This window comes from Rattus norvegicus, chromosome 1 (assembly GCF_021556685.1).
Source record: "Rattus norvegicus strain SHRSP/BbbUtx chromosome 1, alternate assembly SHRSP_T2T, whole genome shotgun sequence".
Taxonomy (NCBI): domain Eukaryota; kingdom Metazoa; phylum Chordata; class Mammalia; order Rodentia; family Muridae; genus Rattus; species Rattus norvegicus.
In genome coordinates this window covers 177,299,324-177,313,922 of record NC_141534.1, presented here as the reverse complement: position 1 = coordinate 177,313,922, position 14,599 = coordinate 177,299,324, and the positions used below count along the sequence as shown (strand labels likewise).

At 42.1% G+C, this 14,599-nt stretch overlaps 1 protein-coding gene across 9 annotated transcripts in view; it reads left to right on the top strand.

Annotated features, from left to right (window-relative positions):
• The window catches only part of Sbf2 (SET binding factor 2), a 368,489-nt gene that overhangs the window by 344,608 nt on the left and 9,282 nt on the right, over nucleotides 1–14,599 (top strand). For all 9 annotated transcript variants that reach the window (XM_087592570.1, XM_087592563.1, XM_087592543.1 and 6 more), the window contains 4 exon segments: nucleotides 951–1,052; nucleotides 1,705–1,890; nucleotides 10,627–10,753; nucleotides 14,141–14,268. In XM_087592570.1, coding sequence (XP_087448696.1) covers nucleotides 951–1,052; nucleotides 1,705–1,890; nucleotides 10,627–10,753; nucleotides 14,141–14,268 — 543 coding nt within the window.

Sequence of the window (14,599 nt, the reverse complement as noted above, 5' to 3'; positions counted from 1 at the left end):
ATGGGGCTGGAGAGATACTTCAGTGGCTAAAATCACTGGCTGTTCTTTCAGAGGACCTGAGTTCAAATCCCAGCACCCACATGACAGCTAAAAACCATCTATAATTCCAGTTCCAAAGAATCCCAACAGCCTCTTCTGGCTTCCACAGGCATAAATCAGAAAAATATACCCTCACACATAAAATAAAATTAAATAATAAAAAAGAAAGATGTGCTCAGCGGCCTCCCCAGCCTCGGCTCTTACTTAGGACTGACTGAAACATGAGAATTTGGACTCTGACCCTGGCTTCATAACTTCAATTATTATTTCCATCTATCAGTTATTTGAAAAGCAGTTAGGGTTGGGGATTTAGCTCAGTGGTTGAGCGCTTGCCTAGGAAGCACAAGGCCCTGGGTTCGGTCCCCAGCTCCGAAAAAAAAGAACCAAAAAAAAAAAAAAAAAAAAAAAAGCAGTTAGAGGAATTCTCATCCCTTTGGTGCCCATGAAGTAGATTCATTGATGCTAAGAAATGAGAAATATACTACCATATTGGTCTTACATCTCCACTCCCCTGAAAAATGTAAACCAGAAACTACCATTTTACCTTGGGAAGTGTGCTGTTTGTAAGATTTTAAAGTCCTTTGAAAAAACAGCAAAAGTGTTATAGCTGACACTGTAAATCTAAAATTATTTTGAGGAAGCCAACGAATAGAGGCTCTTATGAACAGGCCTAGTGACCTCAATTTAGCAGATCCTGCAAAGTAAAAGAACTGGCTCTCAAAACTTGCCCTCTGACCTCTACACATGCCCAGAGCACACATGCCTGCACTTACACACATACACCATAAAGTAAATAGGTGAATGAGTGAGTCTCACCCCCATTTATACTATGAGAAATGTAATAAGTCTAAAAAGTAAAATTCCCAAAGACACAGTGCTTCCTCTAATTGTAGCCTTCGTTTCTCTCTTAGCTTCACAGGATAATGCAGCTGGCTGTGGTTGTGTCAGAAGTACTTGAGAACGGGTCTTCAGTTTGGGTGTGTTTAGAAGAAGGCTGGGATATCACTACACAAGTAAAGTGTTACACATATTTTTCAATATTTTATATTTGTATTTCAATGTAGTTTTTACCTTCAGGGTTTAATTCAATGACTAATATGTTTATGGACAGAGAAAGGCCCCCTGCTAACCAGCCCCTGCAAGCCATCCAACAGCACTGCCCTTATAGAGATCTGGGTCACTGTCAGACCTTCCACTTCTTCAGGTGTACCAGGCAGGCTTGCAGCTAGAGCCCTTGACCAATAGAAGGAAACATAGACTTTCCTTCCTGGCTTTTCCCATCCTTTTTCTAGTTTTCTCTAAGCCCATGTTTACTCCAGAGTGAAAAAGAAAATTTGTGTTAATGTCAGCAACATTAAGACATTAACCTACCAAAGAGTAGGATATGTTTGACCTGATTGTCTGATATCATAATCAACAAACTAGCCAGTTAAGTATTGAAAGCTTAATTCTATGAAAGAAAACTTGATGTACCAAAAGTGAATTTGGGGCTTTGTTTTTACTGAAAAGTTTTTAAAATACATTGGATTGGCCATCTTGAAGCAGCGAGTCAGCACGTTTGCCCTTCAGGTAACATTGCTTGTGAATTAGCTGTCGCCAAGAGGAAGTGCAACAGGACTATTTTAGGTCTGAAATTAATGAGGTGTCCATCTGCTCTTACCCTAGGTGACATCCCTAGTCCAGCTACTCAGTGATCCCTTCTACAGGACAATAGAAGGCTTCCGGATGTTGGTTGAAAAAGAATGGCTCTCTTTTGGTCATAAGTTCAGCCAGCGCAGCAGCCTGGCCCTTAACTCTCAGGGCAGTGGTTTTGCTCCCATCTTCTTGCAGTTCTTAGACTGCGTGCACCAGGTAAGTCAGCGAGTTTAGAGTGATTTGACATGAAGAAAACGCTGTGCTGGGTACTTGCTGCCACAGCTCAGTCATAGGACACAGTGGGAATGGAGAAGAGATCTGGCCAGCTTCTGAGATTGGTAGTAGTGAGTTGGCTGTTGAGCTGGCCCCCAAGTAAGGAAATCAGCACTCTAAGTTACCATCTCCACAGAAGGGAAGTACATGTTGGCATGGTCCCCAAGTGTGGACTAAACACCAAAAGTCTCTCTGTATGGCATGCCCTGAAATGCCACATGTGGTCTTCCCAGTCTGGGTGTCTCTACTACATGCATGGGCAGAAACAAGCCTTAGAGCTTTGAGAAAGGAATAGGGCGGGCAGCTAGGCTGATAAGATTGGGAGCAGGGCTTGTTCAATGAAGGAACCAAAGTACAGCTGATATAGAGGCTGGACTGTGTGTAACCCATCAGATGCAGTGAGGGAAAGGAGAGCGCACAGTGCCCAGCTCTCCCATCTTCCTAGTGTGGCAGTTAGCTCCCTTTGCTGAAGCCTTGCTCCCGTTGGAATGAAGAGCAAGGTGGCAGGAAGCTTCCACCATGAAAGCAAAGTTGGCCTAGAAGAGCAGCCCTGTTCTGTCTGCATCACCACCCAGGAGATGAAGGTTCTCCCACATCAAAGATGGCAGTGAGCCTTTGAATGCCTACTGGGAAGAAAGTTAAAATTGCTCTCAGAATTGAAAGTGGCCTCTCTGAAGAAGCCAGATTGGCATATGATTGTATTTTGTTGGTTTTGTTTTTGTTCTATTAATCATCTGCTTTTTAAAATAAGAGCTTTGTTGAACTATCATTTATATACAAATCACAAATTTAAATGTAAAGATTTTTTTAGGATATTCTCAAAATTGCAAGATTATTACCACAGTTTTAGACAGTTTTTAACACCCAGCATATGGTCAGTAATCATTAGCAGTGACTTTCCATCCCCCTGCCCTGTACACACTTGGGACCTGTGTCTGTGATACCTCTCTCTTCTCTTTTTGGAAAAAAGCCCTGTGTCTTAGCCCACCTGCCAAGCAACATGTGAAGCAGTTGTAACAGGAGAGAACCTACACTTTGAAACTCTTTGCAAGAAATAGCATATGTTTGAACGTTAGCCTTTGCATTTGTACTCCTTTTGGCAAATAGATGGGGGAAATATTTGGGGGCAGTTGTGCTTACCTGAGACAGGAGAGAAATGCAGATCTCTTACCTCTTATTAGGTAGCCTTGAGGATTGGGGATTTGCTTTGTATCTTTTTTTTTTAACGATTTATTTATTTATTTTATGTAAACACACCAGAAGAGGGCATTAGATCCCGTTACTGATGGTTGTGAGTCACCATGTGGTTGCTGGGAATTGAACTCAGGACCTCTGAAAGAGCAGCCAGTGCTCCTAACCACTGAGCCATCTCTCCAGCCCATGAAACTGTAACAGTAGGCGGGGAAATTCATTATTTTCCTTTAGTGGAGGAATATTTCAGAAGAAATACAGTTTTTGCAGTTGAGTTAAGCTTAAATTAAATTGCTAAATGTAGTAAATCTCTGTGTTCATCTTACCAAACTCTGTATAGCTAATCAATGCCCGTATGAATGTCATTCATAGTTGATGACAATATAAAGCATACTGTCCTCCCATAGAAGCATCATTGAACCCCACATACAATTCCCTTTCTTAGAGTGCAGGTTTTCTGTTTTACTATTGGCAGTGAGGCATGAGGGTGCAGTCTATAAGAGGTAACATGCGGTCTCTGAGTTCCTTAAGCAAAATTAATTAGTGTGGTGGTTTGAATAAAATTGGCCTCCATAGGCTCATAGGGAATGGCACTATTAGGAGGTGTGAACTTGTTGGAGGAGGTAGGCTTTGTCAAATACTCAAGCCAGGTCTAGCGCAGCATTCACTTCCTGATGCCTGCTAGTCTGGGTGTAGAACTCTCAGCTCTTTCTCCAGTAGCATGTCTGTCTATGTTCTGCCATGCTTCCACCATGACAGTAATGGGCTAAACCTCTAAAACTGTGAGCCAGCCCCAATTAACTGTTTTCCTTTATAAAAGTTGCTATGGTCTTGGTGTCTCTTCACAGCAATAAAACTCTAAGACAATCAGTTTAATATAAACTGCAATGAGGTATAAGTTCTATGTCTGCTAGCTTTAGGATAAATTATAATAAATTAGGGTAAATTTTTAAAATCTCTCTGCTAAAGAAACCTGGCATAAAAGTTTAACTTTTTGAGACAGAGTTTCTTCTCTGCGTAGTCTTGCCTGTCCTGAAACTCATTCTGTAGACAGGCTGCCATTGAACTCACAGAGATCCTCCTTCCTCTGCCTTCAGAGGGCTGGGATTAAAGGCGTACACCATCACCTCCTGGCCAAAATCAACTTTTAATGAAAGCTTGATTGTTTGCAGGTCAGAGCTTCATGACCAATACAGTATGGTATTTGGGGTCTAAAGACTGGACTACTGTATCAGTCCTAGCTGTGTCATGCTAAAAAATTTAAGTGAAAAACATTTTTTAATGTGTCTGAACCTGCCTTTGACATAATAGCTCAGACATACTCTCCTGAGTGTAGACAAGCCGTGACAAAGGGCACGCGTGGCCTTAACTGTGGTACTTTAGGACTTGACCACAATAGGCATCAACTTGGATGAATCAAATTCTTTTATCTCACAAAGAGATTATTTATAACTGAAAACAGAGGACTCTAAGGAGTCTGTACTTAACAACTAGTGCTTCTGACTCTTGCTGATTTAATTATACAGTGGTGTTTCATCATCTCCTGCACACTGGTTCAAGGCATTAGAAAATGCCTTCTCTGAATATCTTTCAAGTAAATACTAGTGTTTTATATGCTCCTGACTTTACCAAATAATTTTAATTAATGCTGTCTTTATACTTTTAGGTACACAAAACAGAAACAGACCTAACTACACTAAAAAAACAAGTTCAAAATTTCACAGCCACGAGCAAAACCTTCCCTGGATAGAATGTGCTCCCTGCTCGTTCTAGAATTTATAACACTGAATACAAAAGGCAATTCATGGACACGTTCCAAGATATGTCTATTAGTATTAACAAAGTTACAAAGAAAACAGATGAAGCACCATTCTTAAATTAGAAATCCCTCATCATATAAAAAGCCGTTGTTTATGCCAGTGTACCCAGATGTCAGATGAAAAGTAATGCTACATCACGGTTTCATAACAGCAACATCTGCAATTTCGTTACTCGTAACAGTAATTGGCCTAACCAAAGTGATACTATGACAGGATGCTTCCTTTCCTTGAAATAACTGAGCCAAGTCTTTCAAAGAGAAAATATATCCAAAACATAAAAATGAAATTTTTACCTAAGTTTATTTTTAAAATGCATTACCAGGGCCAACAAAATGGCTCAGAGGCTAAAAGTGTTTCCCACGAGGCCTGAGAACCTGGGTGTAGTCCCAAGAACCCATATGGTGAGTGAGTACCCACTCTTATATGATGTCTTCTGACTCCACGCACCAACACTAGCACAGGGGCACCTGTTTCAGGAGAGCCCAACAGAGATGACCACTCAAACAGCAGTTTATAGTCAACTGAAGGTCTTTATTCCAGCTATCTGGGACTACACTCAGTCATTCAGAACCTAAGCAAACCCCAAACACTTAGAGTAGGAGATTTTATAAATCAAAAACCATATTCTGGTATCTCAGTCAGCAGTCGCAGGGAGATTGTATACAAGCAAGCAATTTAACAGAAGCTCAGGTAACTGTTTAGCTGGAGGGGGAGGTTTGGTCAGGCAGGAAGTTTAACGGAGGCTAAATTAAGTTAGCCGGGGTGTCTTGACCTCCGATTCCTAGAATAGAACTGGGTAGTTTTCTATGGGGTTCTCCACCAAGGGGATCAAATTCTAATTAAACCTAACATGGCCTCATCCAGAGTACAAGATGACGGGATCTCTGCAGTGTACAGCTCTGTCACATGTGCACAGACACACACTAAACAGATAACTGCTTTTAAAAACAAACAAAAGCTGTAGGGCCAAAGGGGAAAGTATGTGTTCTCATTGTGTGTGACTTTGGGAACCCAGCAGTGCTGGCTGTGCCTTCAGAGTTTGTTCACATTGTGAATTGGCTCACTCTGGCCTGATGTGGTGCTGCTCCTCCTCACGGTTACGCCAACACTGAAGGTCCCAACCCAAATGCAAAAGCTATTCTCCTGCTTCAGACCAGTCCCTTCCTTGTAACCATACCTGGGGAGCAGTACAGCTGCTCCCAGACATTGCTGAAGTTCATATATGTTTATTGGTAAATAGCTATAACTAATATGTATATTGGTAAATAGCTATAACTAATATGTATATTGGTAAATAGCTATAACTAATGGCTGCATGGTAAATTCAAGAATGTTGCCTGCTTCCTATACAACTGGAAACTGCTAAACTTCACATATGTCAAATGGCTTTAAAACAAAGCAATTTTCCATTGTCTTTTAATATCGTGAGCTTTAAAGCCTTATGTGAAAGGATAATACAAAATACACAGTTAGTCCTTCCTAAATCTTACTTTTGTGGTCACAAGTTATTGTCAGCTGCTTACTGGTAATCAGTGTACCTTAGCCATACCCATCAGTCTCACATGGTGCTGCTGCACATAGAACTCCAGTTTGATGTCTCTTAACACCTGAAAGCAGAATCCAGGTTTGCTGACTTAGTCCCCTGGTGTGATATTGTCTGTGTGACTTAGTCCCCTGGTGTGATACTCTCTGTGGTTTGAGTTGTAGATTTTTATGGATCTTTGTTACGTTTATAGAGAACATGGACAAAAATAGTGACTATAAATTTATATTTCTCTAAATTCCATTTCAGATTCAATTCTTAGTTATAAGTGAAGCTAGCAGGTTCTTATCCAGATGGAAATTAAACTCAAATGCCTAATGTTCAGTCCTTTAGTCTGTACTTTGAATTGTTAGCAATATAAATGCGAAATTATTTTTTAAAGAGAATTCAGATGATACCTCAGAGAAACCTACAATTCAGTAGAATTAGTTTTCTGACTGGCATGCTTATAATTCCCAGCATGATATAATACAGGGTTAAATTGTTTGATGCACATGTGCCTTGATGCCCTGAAAATCTTGTGATGAATAATAAAAAATATTGATGAAGCCCCAAAGATGCTCTTCAAGATCAATAAAAATTGATGAACCCCTAGCTAGGCTGACCACATGGCAAAGGAGGGATTAATTGATTACCCATGTTAGAAATGAGCATCACGATAGTTTATAGCAGTAACTACCAATGCTCCTCTTTGACTTGATCATTTCATTCTCAGCAGTTTACAAGAGAGATGAAAGCTTTATTCTACACACACACTTGCAACACACCTCTCTGTAACTTCTGTACATACAGTAGCCAAAACCATGGAGAGCTCCAGTCTACCAACAGGCGAATGAGTAAGGTGTGGGCTGTGGGTGCAGTGGAGTACTGTCTGCAGTAAAGAATGGACAGATCACTAAGCAGCATGGAGCCACCTCAGATAACTATGCCTGGTGATGTCAGGCAGGCAGAGCCCAGCCATGTAAGTGAAGCAAGACAGTCTCTCCTTAGAAAGCCCCGATGCCTGCGACTTCATTTGTTAACAAGGAGCAAGTCAGTGGTTTCTTGGGGAGTTTTCAGCGTTCTATTCTTCAGCATCATTAAATATCAGAAGAGTTAGGGAAGACTTCACACAGGTGTATGTGACACGGGTGGGTTCTAAAGAGAATAGTCATTGAAAGAAGTGTCCCTCAAGCATTTTTGTGGAGTGAATTCTCTCATAGAGACCTGAACCTTTCTTCGTCTGGAAATGGTGACTTGGGGTGGCCTATGACAACTGAATGTTTGTTCCCATGTTTTGCTGGAGTAGTTTGTCCTTGTATGTTGGTGTAAAAATATAAAAATAAAAGAGTATAGTTGTCTTTTACCCGACTAGGTCCAGCACTGCGGTGCCCCAAGATATCTGCTAGCTATCTTGGCGGAAACACATCCCAACCGCACACTTTCCTACACTCAAACCCTCACATAAAAGAACACACAACACAATAATCTTAGATCCAATTGATAAGATATAATTGCCCACTTAAACATACAAAGCCCGGTACCATCCATCCCTAGGAACATTAATAACAACCTGTAAATACACAGCGCAGAATCTTACCATCACCTGCCATGGCTTCACACACTCTCCTCTGTCCTGTCTCCTCCTTTCTGTTCTAATCTCCTCTTCCTTCAAACTTCTCTCCCGCCCATCCTTCCTTCTCCAATGACAGGCCTCCTTCTATCCTGTACCTGCCCCTCACCTGTACTTTACAAATTCAATGGGGAGGTGGTTCTGGTGAAGTCACCTGAGTTCTGAGTATGTGACTAGGCTGCTGTCCTTGGGGCAGTGGAATTAGCATCAAAATACAGATAACTCCAGGGCAAACCACAACACTTGTAGGCTACTCCTCCTGAGCATACTGCAGTTTCTGCCTCCCCAGGGTCTGTCCTCATCTTCCCCTCTCCACTGTCTGGCTACACAACTATGAATCACCAGCTCTCCGTGTTGTACACTAGTTCCATCCAGAATCTTGAACTAGAAAGCTTTGTATGACTTCAGAGGACGGTCGGGGAGGAACCCTGAAGTCTGAATGTTGCTTGAGAAGGGAATCAGAAGATCTGGATGAAGAGGGGTAGCTCCATGGTGCAGTGCCCGCCCGCTGTGTGAGAGCCCTGCACTCAGTTGTCAGTACCACCAAGAGGAAACAAGGCTCTGCATGGTGGCGCACACTTCAGGCTCACACTCGAGAGCCAGAGGCAGGCGGATCCATGAGTCTGAGAGCACCCTTCTCTGCATAGTGACTGGGACAGCCAGAGCTACAAAGTGAGGCCCTGTCTACTCAACCAAAAAAATATAGCATTTGAATGAGAATTACTGTTATTATAACATAGTCAACAAGACCCTAACAAAGCAAGAGGGAACATTTTTTAATTTTCCATTATAGAAATGGAGGCAAGTATTACTTAATCTAATAACTTTTTTCTTATGACAAGGTTTCAGGCTGAAGAGAAGGCGCTCTCTGACCACTGACTTCTCCTCGTTACAACAATGAAGTTGCAAGTGGTTAAGAGCACATCTTGCTCTTCCTCAGGACCTGAATTCTGCTTCCAGAACCCGAGTCAGGTGGCTTGTAACCCTCGCTGCAGGGGAATCATGCATCTCTGACCTCTGGGCACTTGCACTCCTGTGTACATGCCCTCCCCCCCACACACACACATAATTAAAATAGTAGACTTCTTTTTTAAAGACAGGGTCTCACTATGTAGCCAGGAGCTTCCAAGTGATCACCTCCCTAGTACTGGGATTAAAGGTGTGCGCCACCAACCAGGCCAGAGGATCCTATTTCAATGTACAGTGATAATGCTATAAAATAATGTTGTATGACTTGAGTTTTATTTAATTTTAGCTTTAAACTTCCCAGTTATTCATAGTCTTTCTAATTAGTTTTTATACTATAGTCACAGGAAATTCATAGGGTCTAATTGCTATTTTTTCACTAATGAGAAAATTCATACTACAGATGGTTACAGTTCTAAAGGCTACACTCCCCAGTATTCAGAACATGTCCAGAAAGAGGCACTATTGTGTGCAGGCCCACTATGTATACTTCAGATGCTTTTAGCATACTTTCTGTTTTACTTAGCATTACTTAATAAGATAAACATTTAATTCAATAAAAAAATCACTAAGAAAGTATTCTGTGAGAGAGAGAGAGAGAGAGAGAGAGAGAGAGAGAGAAGAGAGAATATCACAGAAAACTAGGCATCTAACCAGATGATAAACTTTTTAAATGTTTATTTTTAATAGGTATTTTTGATACCTTCATACTTGAACACTGCATCTACAACACCCTCACCCCTCCAACTCCTACCTGTCTTCCCTTCCCGGACTCATGATCTCTTAGTTATTGTTACATATGTACACCTGTGTGTGTATGCTAACATGTATGTGTATAGCTTACTGTGTTCCTTTAACTTTGTTTATATATACACATGTCAAGGGCTGACACCTTGGGATTTGACAGCCTCTGGAGAAGCTCATCCTCGGATAAGATTGACTCTCCCTCTCTCAGCAGCCACTGTCTACCTGGAACTCTTCATCTAGGGGTCCAGCTGTGTGGAGCTCCCATCTACAGTCGCTTGTCAGCTGGTGTTGTCAGCTGGTCTTGTTCACACGACCATATTCAGAGTTCCTTTCTCCTGTCTATCTAGAGGACACTGTATAACATAAAGCATCCAGACCTCTGGCTCATACAGTCTCATTAGTCCATTTGGATGTGTTTTTACACTGTTTGCCACACAGTTGAAGCCACATGTTGTGTTAATTTATATTTGTCAGGTTTTTGACACAGTATAATGTTGTGAATGGAACCAAACAATGCAGCATTCAAATTTGGGCCTAAAAGTTTCTGCTGTATGGTGTTGCCTCCTCATGTAAAGTGAGAGCAACAAGGCCTGTCTTGTTGTAGAAATTATATAAGAAGTCCTAGTCTAGTGTCATGCATAGTAGGGACTCAAAAAACCTGCTCCTCCCCATCTCTGTAGTGGTGGAGGTTCAAGCGTTTGTCAGATGATGACCGGAGGTCTCCTCATCTCTCAGCTAAGTGTCCTAAGCACGGCTGTTACTTTTCTGTTGGATTCTTACTCTTTGTTTGTATATTTCAGGTTCACAACCAGTATCCAACTGAGTTTGAATTCAATCTCTATTACCTAAAGTTCTTGGCTTTCCATTATGTGTCTAATCGCTTTAAAACATTTCTCCTGGATTCAGACTATGAAAGACTAGAGCATGGTATGTATTTATATGGCCCTGTCCTATCTTTTTTGTTAGTTTTGCATGTTTTTAATGGAAACTTCAATGATGTAACTGATCCCAAGCAACTGAGTGTAGAGTGATCGGAGCTACTGCCCAGCTCCAGGGAGAAGTGCTCTCTTAGCTGTTAGTTACAGCAAGTACTTATTCTTGTCCTACCTTTATAAAGTTAAATATGGGAACTGTTAGAACTCTTAAGCACTGCCATTGTGCAGGAGACATGTTTAATTCATAGTATATCCATTTTGTTCACTCTGATAGAAAGGACCTGTCCTTGGTGGCAGTTTGGGTAACAGTTCATGCAAAAGGCTCTAAACCAAACAGACACTAAGGTAAATTCTAGAACCCCTGGTCACAGGCTATACCGTGGGAAAGTAAGAACCCTCTCTGAGCCCCAACCTCCTCATCTGTAGGATAGGGACAGTGGTAAGGTACAATGGGCCATAGTGCACAGGAGGAAGCAGTGAACAATGTCTCAGCGTATTACTGTCATCTAAGAAGCACTTGAGGAATTGTAGACAGCACTCTCATATTAGTCTCTAATAGCTATGACCGTGAAAAGGAGATTCTGAAAATCTATGACAGCAATTCCTCCGGGGTTGTTGTTAGGAAAACAGGGAAATATGCATTTTTTGTTAGCACATCAAGGAAGGAAGGAAGAAGAGAGGAGAGGAAAGGAAAGAGAAAGAAAAAGCAGCCAGCCCTTGTTCCAGGTGGCTTAGTCAGAAGAATGCTTGCCTGGTATGCCTAGAGCCCTTGGTCCCCTTATGTACATCATGTAAACCAATATAGTGCTACATGCCTGTAATTCTAGAACTCAGAAGATGGGAAAATAAAGGAAAACAAAGTTGATGGTCTCTGTACATCATGTAACAGTATTTAGAAAGAAGACCTTTCATAATTAATTAAAGCTTTACCAGTGGTCTCTGTTTAAAAGCTGAAGTCAAGAAGTACTACTTCAAAAGTGTTGTTGAAATTGTCTATAATACTTCCTTTGGGTGAAGGAAAGAACCCTGGCCAGACCATTTATCCCTAGGTCTTTGTCACACATTATATCACAGCCAAAAACAGTCTCTAAAGCAGCATATGGTGAGGAGGTAGTGAGCAGAGCTGGTGACAGCTCTGGATCTGCCCTTCAGCCAGCCTGGGTGCGACAGGCTCAGTCAGTGTTCACTGAAAGGTGTATCACATGCATATATGGCTGACAAGCTGGTCAGCCAATTACCTTCCTCCCATGCAGATGTGGCCAGAGACCAAGATGCCTGCTGTACCAGATGAAGTCTCTAGTTACAGAAACACCAGAATCTGGTGTTCTCTGACCTGACTAGAATTAACTGGGGACATCCAGGCAGCACCTCCAGCCAGCTGAGTCAGAATGTGAGGGCGGGACCTGGGCAGCCAGAGCTTCTTAGAGCTTCCACCATGTTGACAAGACAAGAGTGTTCCACTGACCCAGTAAGATAGCATCAAAACTAAGACAGCAAGACAGTGGGTAACCAGCTTCCCCCTCAGCTGCTGTCAGCCTGCCTGGAAACTGACCAGGGCTGGCTGTCCTATCTGTGATCTAAAACAGATTAAACAGGAGATGAAAGGAACTGGATTAAGAGAGTGTTTTACCAAACATGTTGACAGGTGGCTGTGATTATTTGAAAGTGAAGTTATTTTCAGGCCCAGCAGTGGTGCAACACATCATTTAGTCTCAGCACTCAGGAGGCAGAGGCAGAAAGATCTCGATGAGTTTCCAGGCCAGGCTTGTCTACAAAGTGTGTTCTAGAACAGCCAATGCTATACACTGAGAAACCCTGTCTTGTGGGGTAAAAGGAAGGATGAATGAATGAATGAACTATTTTCATCCTGTGTCTTACATGTTTTTTATAAACCGCCTAACCTATTTGGAATCCTAGAATGTCATTACCACAGGATTCTCTGTCCAAACTGGCTCATACGCCAGTCCAGTCTGGGTTACCTAGTTAGAGTCTGTGCTTGCTGGGTAGACAAACCAATTGTACATCCTATTCAGTCAAACTACATTAGTTACCAACAGCTTAAGAACTGTCCTCCTCTTCCTGCCACCACTGCTGTACCTCGTTAGTCCTAACTCAAGGTTTCATCAGGAAAGCCTCATCACCATGGCCACGGTCTCGAAAGAACAGTGTGTTACTGTTTTGGAAATGGACCTCAATAGGGCTGATGCTGCAAACATTTTTCAGAGTGTTCCTACATTTGTATATTACTCTGAGACAGTCATCTGGGTACTGTAAAACACAGGGTGCATTGTCTGTGGTCCCAGTCATCGGGTAGCCCCAAGATAGAAGGGAAGAGTGTGTCCTGAGAAACAGAGGCCTGTCTCCGGGTGCTTCTTCCCCTAGTAAAACCATGAGATGACTTTAACAATTCAACTGTAAACTCTTAAACAACTTGAATCTGAGGGCGTGCGTCCCGAGAAATTCTGATACAATTGCTCTGAAGCAAGACATGGGTGTTGGGATTTTTCAAATATTGGCTTTTCTAATGTGATCGTGGTTGAGAACCACTGAGCAGGACTCTGCAGTTAAGAGAGAAAGAGAGGACAACAGAGCAGGAAGGAGACAGCCCCAGTCTTGGGTCCCACAGTTACAGGGGCTTTGTATGGCCAAGGGCCTGAGGCAGCCTCTTGTAGTATAAAGTTAACTTCACAGCATCGTTCCCTGCAAAGCAAAGTAGCACTGCCTTTCCTGGATTGTCCTTGCCTCATCTGGCGTGTGTCCCTCCCCATGGAAAACAAAAATACTCAGCAGGCATGGTGGTACACACCACTGTAACCCCAGCGCTGGGAGGCAGAGGAAGCTGATCTCTTGGGGTTGAGAGCAAGTTCTAGGACAGCCAGAACTACAGAGAGACCATGGGGAGGGAGGGAGATATAAGAATCTAAGTTTATTTAGTCACTTAAGATAGAACATACCCTCTGCTATCCAGAGTCTCAGTGAATAGCATTTATAACCAAAAACATGCTTTAAATTACTTCATAATAAGTGTTTTTAAAAAAACATAGAATTATGTTTTGAGCTAAGCTTCCTCAGTTGGCTGAGTCCATTTTCTATTAAGAAATGTGTAGCCTGTCTGCCGGCTCCTGTCTGTCTGCCGGCTCCTGTCTGCCGGCTCCTCTGTGGCTGACATTCAGAAGCAGGCTGCGCGGAGGGCCCCGTGGCCCAAGCTTCATCCAGGATGGGCCAGCCTGCCCCTGGGTTTCTTAGCTTTTAAAGTCTCTGCGCTTTCGTTCCTACTTTCAGGAATGTAAGAAATACTTCACTTTTTCTTCTCCGTGTTTCATACCTTTAGAAAAAAACTTCACTTTTGTGTTTTGGTTGATTTATTTTTAATTTACAGGAACTCTGTTTGATGATAAAGGCGACAAGCACGCCAAGAAAGGCGTCTGTATCTGGGAGTGCATTGACAAGATGCACAAGCGGAGCCCCGTTTTCTTCAATTACTTGTACTCACCAGTGGAAATAGAGGTAGAGTTAAGGAATCATTTGTCTTTTCTAAATGTTTTATACAAAAGTTTCCCTTCATTTTAGTATATGTAAGCATTTGAGTGGGTTTTATCCCAAATGTATTTAAAAGTTTGAGACAGTATAAGTTTGGGTTGTAACAGAAATGGGAGACTATTCACTGAGTACTTGATGAAAGTCTAGTCCTTAGCACTTAGAAGGGATAATGTCAACACACTCAAAGCAAAGAGCTTTCCCTGTGTAGGATTAAAGGTGACACCAGGCCATAGCCGAGATTTTTTTTAAATGTTTAAGTATATAATAAGCCTGAGGAAGAGCTGTAAGGAAAGCACTG